Below are 22,032 nucleotides of genomic sequence, written 5' to 3' on the forward strand. Positions count from 1 at the left end.
CAGTTTGCCAGTATTTTGTTGAGGATTTTTGCATCGATGTTCATCAGGGATATTGGTCTAAAATTCTCCTTTGTTGTTGTATCTCTGCCAGGCTTTGGTATCAGGATGATGTTGGCCTCATAAAATGAGTTAGGGAGGATTCCCTCCTTTTCTGTTGATTGGAATAGTTTCAGAAAGAATGGTACCAGCTCCTCCTTGTACCTCTGGTAGAATTCGGCTGTGAATCCATCTGGTCCTGGACTGTTTTTGGTAGGCAAGTTACTAATTATTGCCTTAATTTCAGAGCCTGCTATTGGTCTATTCAGGGATTCAACTTCTTCCTGGTTTAGTCTTGGGATAGTGTAAATGTCCAGGAAATTATCCATTTCTTCTAGGTTTTCTAGTTTATTTGTGTAGAGGTGTTTATAGTATTCTCTGATGGTAGTTTGTATTTCTGTGGGATCGGTGGTGATATCCCCTTTATCATTTTTTATTGTGTCTATTTGATTCTTCTCTCTTTTCTTCTTTATTAGTCTTGCTAGTGGTCTATCAACATTGTTGATCTTTTCAAAAAACCAGCTCCTGAATTCATTGATTTTTTGGAGGGGTTTTTGTGTCTCTGTCTCCTTCAGTTCTGCTCTGATCTTTGACCAAAGTTGAAATGAAGGAAAAAGTGTTAAGGGTAGCCTAAGAGAAAGGTCGGGTTACCCACAAAGGGAAGCCCATCAGGCTAACAGCGGATCTCTCGGCAGAAACTCTACAAGCCAGAAGAGAGCGGGGGCCAATATTCAACATTCTTAAAGAAAATAATTTTCAACCCAGAATTTAATATCCAGCCAAAATAAGTTTCATAAGTGAAGGAGAAATAAAATCCTTTACAGACAAGCAAATGCTTAGAGATTTTGTTACCAACAGACCTACCCTACAAGAGATCCTGAAGGAAGCGGTAAACATCGAAAGGAACAACCAGTGCCAGCCTTTACAAAAACATGCCAAAATGTACAGTCCATTGATGCTAGGAAGAAACTGTATCAACTAACGAGCAAAATAACCAGCTAATATCATAATGACAGGATCAAGTTCACACATAATAATATTAACTTTAAATGTAAATGGACTAAATGCTCCAATTAAAAGACACAGACTGGCAAATTGGATAAAGAGTCAAGACCCATCAGTTTGCTGTATTCAGCAGACCCATCTCACATGCAGAGACACACATAGACTCAAAATAAAGGGATGGAGGAAGATCTACCAAGCAAATGGAGAACAAAAAAAAGCAGGGGTTGCAATCCTACTCTCTGATAAAACAGACTTTAAACCATCAAAGATTAAAAGAGACAAAGAAGGCCATTACATAATGGTAAAGGGATCAATTCTTCAGGAAGAGCTAACTATCCTAAAAACATATGCACCCAATACAGGAGCACCCAGATTCATAAAGCAAGTCCTTAGAGACTTACAAAGAGACTTAGACTCCCATACAATAATAATGGAAGACTTTAACATCCCATTGTCAATATTAGACAGATAAATGAGACAGAAAGTCAACAAAGATATCCAAGAATTGAACTCAACTCTGCACCAAGAGGACCTAATAGACATCTACAGAACTTTCCACCCCAAATCAACAGAATATACATTCTTCTCAGCACCACATCACAATTATTCCAAAATTGACCACATAGTTGGAAGTAAAGCACTTCTCAGCAAATGTAAAACAAGAGAAATTATAACAAACTGTCTCTCAGATCACAGTGCAATCAAAGTAGAACTCAGGACTAAGAAACTCAATCAAAACTGCTCAACTACATGGAAACTGAACAATCCTGCTCCTCGATGACTACTGGGTACATAACAAAATGAAAGCAGAAATAAAGATGTTCTTTGAAACCAATGACAACAAAGATACAACATACCAGAATCTCTGGGACACATTTAAAGCCGTGTGTAGAGGGAAATTTATAGCACTAAATGCCCACAAGAGAAAGCAGGAAAGAGCTAAAATTGACACCCTAACATCACAGTTACAAGAATTTGAGAAGCAAGAGCAAACATATTTGAAAGTTAGCAGAAGGCAAGAAATAACTAAGATCAGAAAACAACTGCTTCTGTCACTCCTTCTACTTGGTCATTTGCAGACGTCATTAGGAATAGTCTATTTCTTCCTTTCCTAATATGTACTTTATTTTTACAGACTTCAATCCTTTTACAGTCTACTGCATCATAGAGAAAATTGAATAAATAATTTAGTTCACTTTTAAATGGCAAATGGTTCTATAATAACTATTTGCCACTGAAATGTTGACAGCCTGAAGAAAGAAAAAGAATGGGATTTATTCAGCCATGGTAGTATCTTCACATGAATCGCTTTTACCAAGTCAACTATTTGGATAAACAAATAGAATTTTCTACTATTTAGAATGTTGCAGAATTCAAATGGAGCGGTGTAGTATGCACTGACCTACTTTTACTGATAAAGTGAAGAACCACTGAGGCTATTTAAGGATTCATACAGTGAGACATTATTTCTGGAAACCTGGGATTCTGCTGCCTCAGTTGAAAAGAGTCCAAGAATCAGAGTGCAAATTGTTCAAGGTTTTTTTTTTTTTAGAACCACAAAAATGTCCAAATAGAACAGAGATGCTAAAACCACACTAGCTGTCTATAAAGGAAGCAGCTGGTAAATCTAGTAAACACTGATGGTCTTGTTGAGGTTTTTGTTTCATGTTGAATCACTGTGGGAGATAAGTTACTAGTCTCCTGACAGTAATAAACTGCAAAATCTTCAGGTTCCAGGCTGCTGATGGTGAGAGTGAAGTCTATCCCAGACCCACTGCCACTGAACCTGGCTGGGATGCCAGTGGCCCTGCTGGATGCCCCATAGATGAGGAGTCTGGGAGCCTGCCCAGGTTTCTGCTGGTACCAGGCTAACTTGCTGCCGACACTCTGACTGGTCCTGCAGGAGAGGGTGGTTGTTTCCCCTGGAGACAAAGACAGGGTGGCTGGAGACTGTGTCATCACAATTTCTCCGGTGGTATCTGAAATTGGAAAGAAAACAGAAATGCACTCATATAATCTAGATCAAGACCACTGTCTTTGAGTAAAGGCAAATTTGTTGATCTATATTGAATTTTAATTATATTTCTTGCAGAGCAGAGGTGGTAGGAGTTTTCAGTGATGTGCAAAACCACCTCATGTTCCCCTCACCTGGGAGCCACAGTAGCAGGAGGAAGAGAAGCTGCACTGGGGCTTCCATGGTTCCCTCTGAGTCCTAACTGAGCAATTCCTCCCCAGAGCTCTGACCCAGGCATTGATATGAGCTCTGGAAGGTAGGGCAGCTGGGAGGGACATGCAAAGCAGCTGGGATGGGAGCTGGGCTTCTGGCTGCAGAGACCTGCTTCTTCCTCTCTGAATTGAGCATCCTGCGCCTCCCTGGTTGTCAGGTCAGAAAAGTCTGTTGGTTCAGTCTGAGTGTAGAACTTCTCCCTTGTGATCACAGAATTTCATCCCTGTGTCTTTCTTCTCCTCAGTCACCTAAATTCAGCCAGATGATGTTTGGCACAAGACTGCTAAGAACAATATAAAAGGCTGTGCTTTCATTTCTCTCTTCCTGTCTTCAATATGCCCAGTCATCTCCCTAAGTGCATTATTGGTTCTACTGAAGTGAAGAGTCAGTTAGAACTTAATCTTCCAGATACACCTTTCATTTGCTTGTTAATAATGTTTTCTGAGGGTCATGAAGCTTTCCATTAACCCAGACACATACCCTCTTTGAGTTAAAAGTGAAAAACTTCTGTTTACGGTCCCATGTCCTGGCAGGCCCTGACATAGATGCTCTATGGCTTGCCGATTGCTTGAAATTGACCAAGTAGCTTCACTTCCTTGTGTCTCAGTTTCCATGTCTGTGTAACTGTGACAATAGTGGTACTTACCTTACAGTGCTGTAGACAGTTTAAAGAAAATAAGATGAAACACTTACGATAGTATTCAGGACATTATGGGGCAATTAATTTTGTTTTTATTGATTGAGTATTCAGCACTACAGTCATCATTATCATAAATATACTTACACTTAGCATGGAAAATAGTCTTAAATCTAATCCAAGAATGCTTTATCTGCAGTCATATTAAATTCTAGGGCTTTTTTTTCAGTAACTGTACACAACTCTTAAAATCCTAATGATTTGGTCTTAATCTGTGCTAAAGTACTCAGAACTTCAATCATTCCCATCCATCCCTGTCTAATGCATTACTTCTTATCATCCATTATCAAAATGTTACCCCATGAAAGGTTGCCATGTCCTGTTGTTGTTCTTCTTTCTTACGTAATCTTGATTCTACCTTGTTATCTTTTGTGTTATTCTTGTCCCAGGACTGACAATAAGGACAAGCTACCATCATTACTTATGGGCTCACTCAAGTATAATTTTTTCAGGCTTGTTATCTTGGAAATGTGGACTGTGTCTTGCAAAGAAACTTATTCATTTGGTCAATGTGTTATGAAATAAAATATTTTATCTACCTATGATCCAATATTTAATTTAGACTGATTTGAACAGATTTTTTTTTTTAGTGACAAATAGGAGAAGACGATATAAGAGGAAAAATACAATACAATAGAAAACACAAGATATTGTAACTCTTGCTTCATGGATTTTTACATATATATTAGACCTATGCTGGGTATATGTGTGCAGTGATGATCCAAAACTGAATGGTAACTGGCTTAAGGAATGCCTGTATTACATTGGGTCTTGTCTGCTTTTCCAATTATGAACAGAAAGCTACAGCACTATTTGTATGAGTATCAAATCTTCCAGCTGCCTGAGATAGAGGGAGAGATTTACTGAGATAAAAGCCTTGGAAGTAGTAGAGGTTTGTCCTGTGATGTTACGGCTGTTGTTGTGGTTGTTGTTGTTAGGAAATACAGTAGGAGTGAAAGCAGGTAGATTTACAAGCTCTGCTCTTCCTCAGACTCATAACCGCTTCTAGAGATGGACAGATGGTGGTGCAGGAATCTCTGACACCTCTACGGAAGTCTTTTTTGCTCTTTCCAAGGTCTTTTCTGACAAGTATTGTTTTGAGTCACAGATTAGGTGGAACTGGGTGTAGATGAAAGGACTACAGTAAGAGAAGAAGTTTTCAATCCCAGGTAGTTGTTGTAGGCACAGGGAAATGGAATTTTTCATAGATTTATGCCACACTTGTATCATATTGGGGAGAGAGGCATCAAACCAGGCTCATTCCTGAATCATTACATTATTTTAGAGAGAAGGAACTATGAACTTCTTGTCAAATAAATGTTTAAATTCAACATTACAATTTTCTTTTTTTTTTTGAGACAGACTCGCCCTGTCACCCAAGCTGGAGTATAGTGGTGCGATCTTGGCTCACCACAATCTCTGTCTCCCTGATTCAAGGACTTTTCCTGCCTCAGTCTTCCAAGTAGTTTCATTAGGAATAGTCTATTTTTTCCCAAGTAGCTAGGATTACAGGTGTTGCCACCACACCTGGCTAATTTTTGTATTTTTAGTAGAGATGGGGTTTCATTATGTTGGCCAGGCTGGTCTCAAACTCCTGACTTCAGGTGATCTGCCTGCCTCGGCCTCCCAAAGTGCTGGGATTACAGGTGGGAGGCACTGTGCTCAGCCTTACTGATGATGTATTAATATTATTCACCTTCTTTAATATACCAAGTGGTAAAGTGCAAATCCACAGTTTAAACTTGAGATTTCTACTCGTATGTGAATTATACCAGTGAGGAACAGAAAAACTCTGTATTGGTTGGTAAATGATGTTTGACAGTGATCAGTTTGTGAAGCAGAGACTTATGTCACAATATTTTCCACTGTATTAATTAACAAAATGGTGAGTGGGCCAAGTGTGGTGGCTCACCCCTGTAATTCCAGCACTTTGGGAGGTTAGGTGGGTGGGACGAGGTCAAGAGATCAAGACCATCCTGGCCAACATGGTGAAATCCCGTCTGTAATAAAAATACAAAAATTAGCTGGGCGTTGTGGTGCATGTCTATAGTTCCAGCTACTTGGGAGACTGAGGCAGGAGAATCGCTTGAGACCGGGAGGTCGAGCTTGCAGGGAGCCAAGATCATGCCACTGCACTCCAGCCTGGTGAGAGAGTGAGACTCCGTCTCAAAAAAAATGGGTGAATGGCCTCATACCCAGAAGAATCAGCATTTCTCATGAGTCATATTACCACCAGGAAATAATTGAATTGAAGCCTGTGACTGCTTGATGAAGGCTGTACAAAGAAGGAGGAAAGAAAAAGGACACAAAACACAATATTATAAATAGAAAGGAGAAAGTCATTACACAGTCTATAAAAGTAAAAATTTAAGAGAGGACATTATGAGTAATTTTGTGTCAACTAACTTGACAAAAGTGGTGCAGGGCAAGTTCTTGGTCTCCCTCAGGAAGGAGCGCAGCGTAAGCAGGTGGTGGAAGGAAACGGCTTTACTGAGGTGGCGGTTACAGCTCTGTGACTGCTCTTGTGGAGCAGTAACTTTCAGATGTTGCCATGGCAATGGTAAACTGATATGACACTGGTGGGCGTGTCTTATGGACAGGTGCTTCCAGTGCCTCTTTCTTGTTTTAGCCAGTCTTCCAGGGTTGAGTTCCACCTACCTCCTATCTCATTGCCCTCAGAAATTAGATACTCCTCCTTAAACTTAAGGGGACTGCAGAAGTGCAGAGACCATTTTCTGTAAGTGCTTCCTGCTGACTTTATGGGTGCAGACCTTCCCTGCCATTTGAGGAGTAATAATCTTTGATACCTGAACGAAGGGGCCCAATGGCAGGATGCTTTCATTTATGGGGTGAGAAGACAGAATGGATTGGAAGCCTTGTGACAGACCATATCATCTTTACATGAAATTTAGAAGATATAAACTTTGCTAGAAGATTAAGCAAGAAAATTATAATTGGAAGAGAGAGAAAATTTAATGCTCCTATGCTCAACCACAGAACCACATTATTAATCTATGTGTTTGCAAAACAACAGCCTTAAGTTTTCTAGGTTTTATAAATGGAGGTTGTGGTGTCCACCTTTTGTGCCTGCAGGACCTCGTAAGAAACATGTTTAATCCTGGATAGCTGTACCCAACTAGTGACTTCCTGAAGCCTAGCAGTATTTGGAGTAATTAAGAATATCTGATAAGGGCCCCCTTATTTTGGTTATTATTGATTCTTGGGGGATCCTTTTTGTTGTTGTTTTTTGAGACAGAGTCTCACTCTGTTTCCCAGGCTGGAGTGCAGTGGCACAATCCCGGCTGGGCTCACTGCAACCTCTGACTCCCAGTTTCAAGCTATTTTCATGCCGCACCCTCCTGAGTAGCTTGGATTACAGGTATGTACCATGATGTGAGGCTAATTTTTTGTAATTTTAGCAGAGGTGTGGTTTCCCTATGTTGGCAAGGGTGGTTTTGAACTCCTGGCCTCAAGTCATCCACCCACCTCAGCCTCCCAAAATGTTGAGGTTACAGGTGTGAGCCACCGCACCCAGCCAGTTTCTTCTTTTTAAGTTTTTAGTAAGAGTAAGTCTTCTGGCTGAACAAAGAAGCTATTATTTTCTTTTGTGGAAAAGGGCACTATTTTATTTTCAAAATTTTAAAAGGCCTTTTGAATCTGGCCTACATTTCAAATAGGGGTAGAAAGAGGTGTGTCTGACTCCCTGTTTCCCACCATGGCCTGAATTAGATTTCTTAAGATTTCTTTGGTAGTTCCTTTGGACAAAAGGCTTGGAATCAAAAAATTTATAGCCAATTAAATATCCTAGGCCAGACAGAATGGAGGTGGGCAGGCACTCATTAGCCCTTAAGTGGGCAGATCATGAGGTCAGGAGATCTAGACCATTCTGGCTTACATGCTGAAACCCTGTCTCTACTACGAATATAAAAAATTATCCAGATGTGTGGCAGACACCCGTAGTCCCAGTTTCTTGGGAGGCTGAGGCAGGAGAATCACTTGAACCCAGGAGGCAGAGGTTGCAGGGAGCCGAGATCACCCTCACTGCACTTTAGCCTGGGTGACAGAGCAAGACTCCATCTCAAAGAAAAAAAAAAAAAATATTTTAAAGCAGTATTGTAGCAGGATTGATAAGGAATCAGAGAGACTGAGGGGTTGAGGAGGATATTTATTTTATTATTTAAAATGATTTTGATGATTTCTTACTAAAAGTTGTTAAATATATAATGCAACGAAGTTTGTGGTAGGCTGAACTATAGCTCCCAGAAGATACCCACATCTTAATTCCTAGAACCTGTGAATGTCACATGGAAAAAATATTTTGGCAGACCATATTAAATTAAGCATCTTGAAATGGAGATTATCCTGAATTACCTGGTTGGGCCTGAAATGCTACTGCTTTTATAAGAAAGAGGAAAACTTGATACAGACAGAAGAGCAGAAAGCAATGTGACCACAGTGGCAGAGATTAGGTGATGCAGCAACAAGCCAACAAATGCTGGCAGCCACCAGAGCTGGATGAGGCAAGAAATTAGAGCTTCCAGAGAACACACATCCCTGACAACAGTATAAAAATAAAAAAATAAAGCCCCAAATAAGGTTATATGTGTTAAGAAAAATTAAGTACATAGAATAATGCTATAGTGGGGGAAAACATTGCTTCCACAGACCTCTAAGACAAAACACTTTAGCATCAGAACCACAACAACAGTCAGAACTGGAGGTGAAAAAGTCACAGGAGCTGATGAAGAAGCTAAAGGAGACAGCAATGATTCCAGGCCCTTTAAAAGGGAGAACAAGCTCAAAGTAACAAACACAACAGTTGAATCTCTAAGACACAAATCTCAGAAGTTTTAAAAGAAACTCGCTATTGTATCAAAATCAAAAGTTTCTGTCTTTTTTTTTTTTTTTGAGATGGAGTCTCACTCTGTCACCTAGGCTGGAGTGCAGTGACGCGATCTTGACTGACCGCAACCTCTGCCTCCTGGATTCCAGTCATTCTCCTGCCTCAGCCTCCCAAGTAGCTGGGATTACAGGTATGTACCATTGCTTCTGGCTAATTTTTGTATTTTTAGTAGAGACGGGGTTTTACCATGGACCAGGCTGGTCTTGAACTCCTGACCTCAAGCGATCAAACCACCTTGGCCTCCTAAAGTACTGGGACTACAGGAACAAGCCACTGCACCCAGCTTCAAAAACAAAATTTTATGTAATTTAGCAAATTAATAACAAAGAAACCCAGTTTCAATATGCAGACCATTTTCTAGAAAGTCTACCACACACAATTTTTCAATTATAGCAGGCTTAATCATACACAAAATTTCTTTCATAAATTTCTGTTCACAAACCTTACCTTGACTTACACAGACTCCTTATAACATGCTTTCTAACATACACTTTCTAACTTCACCTATACGATACCTTTCCTAGAAACTTAGTCATTTTACTCTAGGATAAGAATTTATCATACAAGATCCTTTTTCACACAAAGTTACTCTTCCTTTACATCCTTCCCTGAAAAAACATACATCTTCCACCTATAACTCTCCTCATATCTCACTTTATTTACTGGTTTTCTCATATTTTGAACCTCTCTTTTAATAACTTCCAAATTAGACAAAAATTATTTTCCCAGTAAATATTGCATTTGTTTGACACATTTGACATATACCTAGGGAGCAAGAAATGATAAGCTGCCCACTAGACATTGGTGTTGTAGGAGGCAGAAAGAAATTATTCAGGTGGACAGTGAGGGTAAAGCGAGCCCCAGCAGAAAACTTTCCTTCTAATGGAACGCAGCTCAAAAATAACCCCCTTTCTAATGTCATGCAGCTCAAAGAAATAGTTTCTTTTCCAACAAAAGGTAGCCTGAAAGTTCAGACTGTAAAACACAGATTAGACAGCTGGGGCACAGAAGGGAAGTAGGGGGAGTCTCCTGGGTAATCACCAAGCTTCACACTTATACAATGAGCCCCTGTAAAACAGGGCACCTAATAAGCATATTCCTTTCCCTCTAGGCACACTAAGATAGGGAAGCTAAAAGCAGACTGGGGTAATGCCTAGAGCTGCAAGATGTCTGGAAACAGACACAGAAACTTGCCCTCCCAGATAAGCAAAACAAAGAAACATAGGCTAAGAGTAAAAGCTAATAGACAACTCTGCCCTATACAGATAGAACAACTGGTCCCAACTAAATCTTCAGGCCTTGGGAAGATAAGACACTCCTCCTCACTAGCCTATTCATACAACCCTGACATTTTTACTATGACTTGGCAGCCTGCTCGAGACCCCTCTCTGTGATGGAGGGCTATTCTTGTCTTTTTGCTATTAAACTCTTGCTCCAAACTCACTCTGTGAGTGTGTGTGTGTGTGTGTGAGTGTGACCTCGATCTCCTTGGCTGTGAGAGCAAGAACCTTGGTATTTACCCCAGACAAGGAGGCTGCTTCATTGGCATTCTATAGATGAAAACCATTCTACAATTTTTATGATTTTAGCTATACAAAAAGCTCACTAGTTAAAGTCATTTTAACCATTTTAAAGCCTACCGACATTAGTGGCTTGCCTTAGTACAAATCTTAATGTTAAATTTTAGAAAAGACAGCATTCTTTTCAAACTAACAGGTATAGACTATGAGTGGTCTTTTATTTATAAGTCAATTTGATAGCACGGTAGACACAAAACATACCTCACAAACTAAGTGACTTATACAAAACAGCTGAATCCAAGTTATTTACAAAACCAAGACCTGTCAACCTGGCTAAACTTTGTTTGCCACAATAGAGGAAGAGGTAGGGAAGGGGATAGCAAAACATGAAATAAGGAAACAAGGGGGTGCACCACGTTGCTCAAAGGGAGACCCCAGAGTTCATGAGCCACTAGAGAGCTCACTCAGCAATGGAGACACCAGAAAGATGTTCCAATGTCCACTTTTCCACCAGTAAAAAAGCTGTCCATCAGGTTAAGGGTCTGGGACTCCTGGTAATTTTGTTAGAGGAATTATTAAGAAATTATTTTAGGCAGATAAAGAGGAAAGGGGGTTCTTGGGACATTTTTGTTTTTTTTTAAAGCAGCTCCAGAAATGTTTCTTTTCTAGAAGGAAAGCCCCAGCTCTTAGAGCCAGGCTGGCAAGCTTTGATATGCAAATACAGACCGTCAGAAACTGGGTCCACCCAAACATGGCAATTCCTGCAGTCTTCTTGTCCCCGCGTATGACTGGCAACATGGCCACCCCCATATATCCCCATGAGTGTAGAACATCACTGTGTCCTGCCTTTGCATATTAAAAGGCTAGGGTGGGAGGGCCAGCTTTTTGCAGCTATGCAAATGACATACCTGGTCAAAACAATCCCCTGGGTCCTATGCACATCAGACACCGCCTCCTCCAGCCTCCTCATGTTACTGGCTGTTTTCAGCCACGCTTTGGGTTTTCTGTCTCTGCTTGGAGCCACCCTCCCTCCATCTCTGAGTAAGGGAGCTTCTTCCTTCTTTCTTACCTATTAAACTCTCCACTCTTTAAAACCACTCTACATGTGTCGGTGTTGTTTTATCTAAATTGGCGTGAGGCTAAGGACACTGATGTTCCTCCAATCATCGGAACTGTATCAATTTTGCTAGAGCAAGGCAGCTATTTGGGGCTAGTGAAAGAAGGTTAGTTCTAGTATTGACGGGGAGCCATTTCCTCTCCCACCAGGGACACTTAAGACATTCTTATTGTTAATGTCCCTTTTGTTTATATTAATAGTAGGCACACTGATTCTGGCTGAAAGGCTGATACATTGGAGACTCTCATGTGGGCATCCTAGACACTGATCTTATAACACTTTCTTGGGATGGGGAGCCCTGAGGTGGCAGGATTTTAAAGCAGCTGCTAATAATTGTGCTTTTGGCTATTTCTTTTTCTTTTTTTTTTTTTTATCTCCACCTCTTTGGTCCTGTCCCTGTTGTTGAAAACTTAAAGGCCGTGTTTAAGAGTGATTCTTACGAGTTTAAGGTCTCATAGCAAGCAGTTTAGGCAGGTGCTAGCTGGATAAGGGGAAGGGGTGCTTGATGGCCTTAGGTTAAAATCATAGATTAGAGAACTGGTGGGACCTCCCTCAGACCTGGGCGACTGAGGAGACTCTGGGGAGGCCATGTAGGCCATCTAGGGAGAGCAGCTTGGAGCAGATCCTCAACGTGTGGTTTCCTGGTGTCTGGAAATAACAGGAGGGAGTAAAGGGCCATAAAAGCATGTACACAAGGGACCATTTTTTTTCTTTTTTTACAGAATAAGTCTAATTGTAAAATAGCATTATAATGTATGGAACCATGTTTAAGACAAGTCTGTTGGTTTTCTAATTTGTGTTGAACCTAAGCAGAGTTGTGATAGAAAATGAGTTTCTTTTTCTTTAAGTTGAATTTGAATTTGCTCCAATTGCCAAAATAGATACCCTAGTGGCAAGTCCTCTGTGATGCTCGCCATTGTCCCCTCATCTAACAAGGATTTCTACTGGACACATAAAGTTTTCTAAGTCCAACAAGAGGGAAAGTGACAATGCCATCATTACTCTTGTCTCAGATTTCCACTTCCTGTATAGAAGATGTAAGTAGAGGTAGCAAGACATTATGAAAGTGGATTGTAAGCAATTGTTAGTAAACAAAATATGACTAAAGCAGTATTTTTATTATTTTATTTATTATTATTATTTTTTGAGACAGTGTGTCAATCTGTCACCCAGGATTGAGTACAGTGGTGGGAACTCGGCTCACTGCAACCTTCTCCTCCTGGGTTCAAGCGATTCTCATGCCTCAGCCTCCCAAGTAGCTGGAATTACATGCAGGCACCACCACATCTGGCTCACTTTTTGTATTTTTAGTAGAGACAGGTTTCACCGTGTTGGCCCGGCTCATCTTGAACTCCTGACCTCAAATGATCTGCTAACCTCAGCCTCCCAAACTTTTGGGATTACAGGAATAAGCCACTGTGCCTGGCTTTAAAGCAGTATTTTTATTAAGTAAAATGTAGAAGAAAAGGTATAAATAATGTGACAACAAGAAAACAAAATACCATTACAGAAAATGGTAACCTTAGGGCAGAGAACAAGAGAAGGCAAACCAAGGTTCCAGTAGGGTGTAGGGTGAGGCTCCAATCCACAATCCTAGGAGGAATGTTAATGCTGGAAACCCTGGAGCATCCAGGGAGCGGCCAACAATACCAAATGCTGAAAACCCAGAGTACCCGAGTATCAGCCTAGGAGTGTCCCCACACCAAATGCCAGGGAACCCTGGAATATCCAGGGGCTGACCAATGCAGAAAATCCTGGAACCTCAGTGGGGTGGCCAACAGTGAGCCTCAAAGGCCTGGTTTGGGCCATAGAACAATGTGACTCTGACTTCCTAAGGTTGACAGAACAGGAAAATTCTTAGAACCAAGTGTTCTGCCTTAAATCATTGCACAAACATAATTAGCAGGAAGCCAATGCCAAAACTGCAAACCAAACATATATATCAGGGGATAAAATAAATAAAAAATGTGTATTAAAAGCCTACTGTTTCAATTTAATCTGTGAAATATATTTACATTTTATAGAATAAAATTCCAAAAATACCTAGAAAAGAGAGATCTTGCCAGAAGATAGATAGTTCTTTAGTGTCAAGCTGAGATTATCTACCAGAAGAACTTTCGGCTCACGTAGCTTCCAGTACACTGCAAGAATAAAAGATGTGAAGATAATGTTACTTAATTGGATTTGTAATTACTATTTACTGTTAACCAGTAAAAAAAATTTCCAATCAAATACACTGATTTTAAATGTACTATTGAACAAACTTTTATAAATATATGCATTCTTATAAGCACCTCCAAAATCAATACACAGAACATTTCTATAATTCCAAAACATTTTGTCCTGCTCTTCAGAAATCAACTTGCTTTCCAACTCATAGAACAGAAAATCCTTGGTCCGCTTATTGTTAGTATAGTTACCACTTGTTTTTAAGAATTTCACATAAATGGATTATAACACATGTTCTTTTTTGGCTGGTGATCTTTGTGCAGCATAGTTGTTTCTGAGGCTCATTCATGTCATCCTGTGTCCTCATGAGGTGTTCCTCTTTACTTTTGAATACTATTTAGCTGTTTAGTAATTTCACGGTGTATCCCACCACCTGCTGATGGCCATGTGGGTTGTTTCCACTTTGGGCTATTATGGATAAAACTACCATGAACATTATTATACAAGGCTTTGCATGAATATTCTTTACTTCTTTTGGGCAAATACCTAAGAGTGCAGTTACTGGGTCTTACAGTGAGTGTTTAATACTCTGCCAAACTGTTTTTCAAAGTAGTTGTACCATTTTACATCTCTACTCAGAATTCATGAGAGTTCTCAATGTTTCAGCTACTTGTTTTTAAGACTTTTTCTTAATCTTCACTCAACAGTGACCAGAATGGCTAATGATCATTAAGTCATGTTTTTCTTACAATTTTCTTGACTTTTGTGGGTGCTTGACATATATCAGTGTATTGAGATCAGAATCAATATTGTCTAAACCTCTTTCAAAGCTTTTCCTAAGTCATGATATTAGGATGATAACAGGAAATCTAAAGGGACTGTAGGTAGTAGTAACAGGCATTATTCAATATTTTTAATCATACTTCTTAAGGCAATACATTTTGAGTGAAATAGCATTCAATTAGACTCAGGATAAAAAGCTTCTAATGTCAACTCTAGCATTAAATATTAGAAAACCTTGGAGAAAACAATCCAGGAAGAGAAATCAGAGGGTTTTTCACTAGTGGAGAAGTGGTGCAACACCTAAACCCTATTAATGCCAGATCTTTGCAGTGATTTTCCACTCATAAAGATGGATTAACTCCTTGCCTCATTCTCTTATGTGTCTGTGTGACTTCATGCTGAGGGGATGTCCCTCATAGAGGGAGAAGTGCTCTTGTGTCAGAAACATGGCTTAGAAGACTGCTTTGGAGGTGACTGCAATAGAATATACGTTTTGAAGAGGTCTCCTATGAAATATTCTGATAAATTGTTTCTTGTGCCAAGTGCTCGGTCTCAGACCTGTTATCTCAGCTCTTTGAGAAGTGAGGAGGAAGAATCACATAAGGCCAAGAATTGATGCCAGCCTGGGCAAGAGGGAGACCACATGTCTACAAAATACACACACACACACACACACAATTTGTTAAAATGTGTGAACAATGACATCATAAAGTAATTATATATGAACATTTGGTGAGAAAATTAGAAAATAAAGCAACGTCTTCTGAGCCAACAATATTATAATCAAGATGTTAATTTTTTAACTATAGTAAATACAGAGAACATAAAATTGTCTAAGCCATTATTAAGAGTGCAGTGAAATGGCATTAAGTATATTCATTTTGTTCTGCTATTATTACTGATACTAACTCCAGAACTCATCTTCTAAAAATTGATATCTATCCCACTTAAACAATACTCCCCCACCATTTCCTCTATCCCTACCCCCAATAACCTCCATTTCAGTTCTCTCTATGTCAGTGACATCTTTGAAGCAGGTTCACTGTGTACTGGTTACCAACGTACTTAAGCTTGGGGAACAGAACCCCCAACAGCGAGTTACATGAAGTGGGTTTATCATTTACAGAGAAGCAGCAAGAGAACACTATGGGTCAGTTCCCCAAGGCACAGGAAAGCCATGTGGAGCTGATGGAGTCGACTATGTGTCCCCCCCTTTCACTACAGCTCAGGAACCTGGGAAAGCAGCCACTCTGGGTTTTATATCCTGGGTTAACAAGACACACAGGTTAAAGGGCATTCTATTCTATGGGAAAATGATATAGAGCACAGGTAGTCTGTTCAGTCAGTTCCTCTCTATCTCAGGATATTACAATTCCAGCACATTCTACAATTATTCTTGAGAACTCTTAAAATAAGCAAGAAAGTGGAGAGAACTAAGTCAGTCAGGTCATTGGAGAACTGTCTTGCAGGTACCCCACCACCTAGACATCCCCCTTAGCAAAGCTAGCATATTGCATATGCCCACCAACTTCCCTGAACTGGAGGTGGAGATTTATCTTTACAGATTGATGAAGCACCTTGACTTACCCAATCTCAGTGTAGGTTATTAAGCCATAGTAAGAGTGCAGTTCATTGGCCAAGGAAAGCTACTACCACTGGCAGGAGGATAAGACTCCACAAAGTAGTGACTATGATGTTAAATAGGTGGAAGGAGAATCTTTCAGATGCCCCGTTGTTTACAACCAGTGAGCCTGCTTTATGATCACCTCTAATTGTATTTCTAAGATACGTGAGGTGTTTATCCTGGTACAGCAGACAGTGGAGGGTGTTGGTAATTGCATAGAACGTCTATTGTGTTCCATGAGAGTGTGCCTATTGTCATGTTGGACATGTGTGCCCGTGTCATGTTAGCACTGAGGGTGTTTCTTGGTCAGAGTGAAATCTCATGAATATCCAAAAACATGACATAGAGTCCTCTCAAGGGTGGCCATGGTAGCCCCAACATCTATTGAGTGACATATATTTAGCTGTCCAGGAAGCAAACTGTTGCCGTAGTCCTTTTTCCTATACAGGGGATCCTTTAATAGTTTAGTCACTCAGTTGCTATTTTCCTGACCAGGTGGCTGGTTTGTAGACAATGGCCCATGATTTAGTGGAAATGGAGCAAAATATAGTGTTGGGGCAGCCTATAAGGCTACTATCATTCCATATAGTTTGTCCCATTGGCAGAATGTCCTTGTTCAGTGTCAGTCAAAAGACCCATCCCCTGGCTGGATAGTGTCTACATGCATGTCTCTGAATCTTTGACTCTATGTGGCCAAAGGAGAGCTAAATAGTTCCCTGTGGGTCATTTGTTCCCTTCTAGAAAGCTTACCATTTCTTCATGGGGCACATGGATCCTATGGGATCCTGGTTAGGGCTGATTCTGACTGTACCATTCCATTTAATAATTTGGATCTGTTGGGCCTGTCCAGTTTTATCGATTGTGTTTGTAGGCACCAAAGTGAGAATGGTTAGTTAAGGTAGCAGCATCACGCCTGGTGCTCTAGCTCTGAGATACTCAGCTCCTATCAGTTTCCTACAACAAAAAGGAGTTGCTATTAAAAAGAGGCACAACTGTTGGCTGCTTCAGGAAACTTTTCTGTCCAAAATCTGAGTCTGGTGCCCCAGTGACACTAGAATCACCTGACTCCATTGTTAGTCTGAGCCCTGATGTGTGGTACTATGTTAGGGGGGTCATTCTTCTTGGCAAATTAGGTGTTCAGAAGAACCAGTTGCCCTGTAAATCTCAGTTACTTGAAATCATATTATTGAGTCCCCACAGGGACCTCCATAACTTGATTTATGAGTCTCTCTGGGAAAGTGAGGAAAGGTGACTGAAGTTCATGTTTGAATAGTCCTCATTATTAAAATCCCCTTGCTCATTAATGGCATTTCTATAATATTCACTTGGGAAGCATTTTCTTTTATTATGGCTCATTTTTGAAGCATCTAGTCATAGCTCTTCCAGAATGGCTTTGTATGCAATCATCCTGTTGCATTCTTTAAGGCCTGATGGTCTGTCAAAAACCAAAAGCCACATAAGTAAAATGCTCTTCTCTTTGCAATGTGATATCCGATGTAATCCTTGCAGATTACCCACTGTTATGATTTTTACATTTCCAGGACTTCCTTGACAATGGCACTGATATGACTCCATCCAGCATCCATTGACGTGAGAACTCTAGTTGGCATTCATCATTGTGGGCATGAACATAACGAAGACTTTCATAGGATGTAATGGTTATATTCAACATTGCTCAAAATTTGCTCTAGTTATACCCTTGCAGCTCTACTGGGTTGGAAAAATATTTTATGTTAGGACAATCATTTGGTAGAGTTTTAAAAATAAAGGCACAAATAAATATTCTGTAGCAAGAGTATGAACTATTGTGGACCAGAATATAATTTTTATGGAATGTAACAAAAATTATTTAAATGTATTCAATTTAGATAATAATTTTATAAACAGGCATATATTGCATATATAATAGAATAAAGGCACTTAAATATGAATACCGTATATATTTGTAGCCAATTTTATCAAATAAATATACATTCAGTTTTATGTATCTTATGTGTATGCACATTTTTTACAAATGAAGTAAATTTTAACTTTTTATTGAATACTAGTTTTAATTTTGTCATTAATTTTCTCTTAATAACTTTATAATTGATTACTAAATATTCACCTTTACACCACCAATTTAAGAAAAAATACGTGTGTGTGTATATACAGGTAGAGGTGTAAATACTGTATCAGTAGGCTTTCATGCATTAATGATTGAAACTGGTTAAATACACACTCAGTGGCTGATAACAGTAAACATTTGTTTTCATGTTCATGGATGCTCATGTTCACAATCATCTGGCTGATCAAGGAAGGGCTCAGCTGAGTGATTTCTCTGCACGGCACTGAACTCATCTTCAGCCTACAGATATCAATTGTCTGAAGACAACTGCTGAACAGCAGTGACTACACATGACTCAAGATTCTTGTGGCAGTTCACAGGAGTGAACAACATCCATACCAAACTGCACAGTGAATTTAAGTCCAATAATTTCTAACATAGGTTCACATGTTTTAAATATATTCCTTTATTTCAGTGAGTACAAATTTTTTAGAAAATGTTTACCCCATTTAATTATAGAGGTGTTTTATGATTCCATGGACAAATAATTACGTTTTCAACCTTTATCATACTGAAAATGTTTGCAAATGTAAATTTGCATTAATAAGAAAATAATAAAGCTGAACATGTTTTCAACATGTGGCTTTAAATATAATTTATTTAAGTGGCCTCATAGGGGAAAAATCATTTTAACTATCATAAATATCCCTTTTTGCCTCTCTTGTTTCCGATAGAGTTGTCCAATAAGAAGCCCTCCCATGAGATTTGGAAGTCAAAAAAGGAAGACTCAATACTCTCCATTGATTACCTAAGACAGACACAAGATCAGAAGTGAGGACTGGAGTAAAACCTAGAAAGCGCTGTAGGAAGCTGAGAGCAGCAGCACCCCGATCCTTAAGCTTTCAGACAGGACGGAGGACCACGTGATTAATAGTCCATACTTCAGGGGCAGACGCATTCTATTTTCTGAGGGAGCACCAAAGAATCCTGCTTCTACTAACAACCTTCCTGACTACTACGTCTTTGGTTTTAAAAGGTTGTAGCATAAAAGTTAATCATAGGATTCGATCATTCTTGTCATATCCAACAGAGCCAAGAAACCAGGGAGGAAAGGCACTCAGGTACAAAATACTGTTCTAGAATGCAATTTAAATAGCCCGTATTATCCCATGGTACTAATATTTATGATTTTTTGAATAAACATAGAAATTGACTCCCCCAGTCTTAAAACTCAAGATAGTTACATTTTAATCTGAGTTCCCTTTTCGGGAAAGTAACCATCAGGCCTCTAGATACAATCAAGGAGCTGAAAGTTATATATCACTGAATTGGGACAGTGAGACATCAGACACCTTTACCCTCATGATTGCCTAACTGACCTCCTGCTTCCTGTTGACCAAATTAATTTCCTTACCCCCCCTTAATTCCTGTTTTCCCACATTTCTTCCCTGCTATATAAACCCTAATTTTAGTAGTTCAGGGATACATTTGCAAATGGTGTCCCATCTCCTTGGCTGCAGCACCTGATTAACGCCTGTTCCTTGGCAATACTATATTGTCTTAGTGATTGGCTTTCTGTGTGCTGAGCAGCAGGATCTTCACTGAATCCCTGCATTCAGTAACAAAATTCTCTACAAGCTTCACTGCTTTGGCTTATGTAACCTGAAATCAAAATTTACCCCAGCTTCTGAGATAATATAATTCTAGATTCAATTCGTCCACACTGCTTGCCAGTCTGAGCTTGCCAGCTCCCACCCTTACTGGAGTCAATAAAATTTCTCAAAAAACAATAGGTAATAATTTCCCCTTTTTCGAAAATCTCTACCTTCTCTTTGTTCTTCCAACATATTGAAGACCATTGAGTTTTCCTGTATGCCCCATTTGGCAAATATTTCTTAGCAAATAAAACATTAATTTTGGAGATTTATCTCTACATTTTATTTAGACTTCAGTACTTTAGACTGTAATTCTATGTATTAAGACAATTTCTGCTTAGAAGATTTATAGTGCCTTCTTCTCTGCTATATGATTTCCAACTGAAGTCATAAACTAGACTCTTCAGGTGTCATGATCTTTGTATTTATTAAATCAGGCATTGCTTAATTAAAGTCAGCATTGTTATGTCTGTCCAGCTGGGACTGAGAAAAAAAAAAGAAATTGGGATGCAGAGGTGACTTCATATCCTCCTCTACCAACACCATCAGAGTGTGGCTGCATCTGAGGAACATTCTCAGCCCATGGAGGCATAAGGAGGAGCAACTGGGGCAGCCCAGCCTCACACATCTGCTTCCCTGGGGGTTTATATTCTGGTGTGTAACACTGTGGGAGGGTGACTATTATGCTGTTGATAGTAATAAGCTGCAAAATCTTCAGGCTGCAGGCTGCTGATGGTGAGAATGAATTCTGTCCCAGATCCGCTGCCACTGAACCTTGATGGGACCCCACTTTGCAAAGTGGATGCAGCATAGATCAGGAGTTTAGGGACTTTCCCTGGTTTCTGCTGATACCAGGCTAATAATTGCTAATGCCCTGACTGGCTCGGCAAGTAATGGTGACCCTGTCTCCTACAGAAGCAGACAGGAGGATGGAGACTGGGTCATCTGAATGTCACATCTGGCACCTGAAATTGGAAACATAAAACAAATGTCCACACAATTAATCATGTTGTTAGAGAATTTCCCTGAATAGTAAAGCAGTAGTGAGCACACTGGGCTGAGTAAACTGCTAGTGTCTCCTTCCTTACCTGGGAGCCAGAGCAGCAGGAGCCCCAGGAGCTGAGCAGGGACCCTCATGTCCATGCTGTGTTCTGACTGGGTCTGACTCCTGCATGAAGTCTGTCCAGCCTATTAATAAGTCTGCAGGTCAGGACGATGTGCTCTAAGAACATGCAAATGAGGAGGGGACGGGACAGGCTGGGCACAACTGCAGAACTGGCTCATGTCAGTAACTGAGCACCAGCTCAGTGTCCCTGGTGTCCCAGGTAAGACCAGGGTAGCACAAATTTGTCTGTAACAAATGCGTTTCTACTGGGGACTAGTTTGTTATAAGAAGCATTTTTTAGGTATTTTTTTTTTTTTGGACAATTTGAAATATTCCTCAGTGATCGATGTAGTAATGTATTTCATGGGTGTATGGGGATTGTTTAGGAGAATATTCTTGTTTGTAGCAAATACATAGTAAAATGTTAATGGTAGGATTCTCAGGTCTTCAAAAGACTGTCATATGATTCTCATTAGGGAAGTAGGTACTTTTTCCTATCATTGCAACATTTCTGTGATTTTAATATTATTCTTTTCTAAAAAAATGAAAAATAAAATTTATTGACATGATGCTCTATATGTATTTCTAAGTATTAGGTAATGGTGTTATGCCATTGTTCTTACCACTATAAGATCAAGCAATTTACTACAGATATACAGAGATGATCCATGTTTTCTCAATGCACGCAGCACTCACAGATCCACCATTATCAAGACCTACAGGTCTCTATAGTACCCAGAGACTAAATGAACTGCACCTTATTCTCATTTTGGCACCTTCATAGTCTACCTTCTTTTCTGCCATTGAGTATTATTTCCCAACGTTCATCTTTCTTAGTGAGGGTGGCCACGGCATGGAGCATGTCCCTGCCATGGACTATCAATGACACGTTCCTCTTTTACATTTCATCAGTGACTGGGGACATCATCCTGAACCAGGTGCCAGCGACCCTGTTAACATTTTTAGAAAAGAGATCCTGAATCCCTTATCAAGCAATTGCCTATGTACATGGAGAAATCAGTTGGATTCATATGAAACTGGACAGGGATTCGCACTCATTATATCTCACATCTCTAATATGCCCCAAACGTCCCAGCGTGGCTCAGCAGCAGGTGCAGTGGATACAACTATATCAGCTTTAGTG

General features: G+C 39.8%; 1 long non-coding RNA gene and 1 gene segment (V, D, J or C); one reads left to right on the plus strand and one right to left on the minus strand.

The window, feature by feature from the left end:
* Positions 1–2,625: 2,625 nt before the first annotated feature.
* Positions 2,626–3,331, minus strand: LOC117087697. The segment is given in 2 exon segments: positions 2,626–3,020; positions 3,190–3,331. Coding segments are annotated over 2 exon segments (444 nt in total).
* A 1,355-nt stretch (positions 3,332–4,686) lies between these two features.
* On the plus strand, positions 4,687–20,587 carry LOC117087691. 2 transcript variants are annotated; one of them, XR_004438886.1, is made up of 3 exons: positions 12,567–12,578; positions 15,566–15,568; positions 20,457–20,587. It is a non-coding gene; the product is annotated as an uncharacterized LOC117087691 (long non-coding RNA). The 2 variants fall into 2 exon arrangements; XR_004438887.1 differs by lacking the exons at positions 12,567–12,578; positions 15,566–15,568 and adding an exon at positions 4,687–4,699.
* Positions 20,588–22,032: the final 1,445 nt, after the last annotated feature.

Source organism: Trachypithecus francoisi, unplaced genomic scaffold, assembly GCF_009764315.1.
Source record: "Trachypithecus francoisi isolate TF-2019V2 unplaced genomic scaffold, Tfra_2.0 Contig00680, whole genome shotgun sequence".
In the NCBI taxonomy this organism is placed as follows: Eukaryota; Metazoa; Chordata; class Mammalia; order Primates; family Cercopithecidae; genus Trachypithecus; species Trachypithecus francoisi.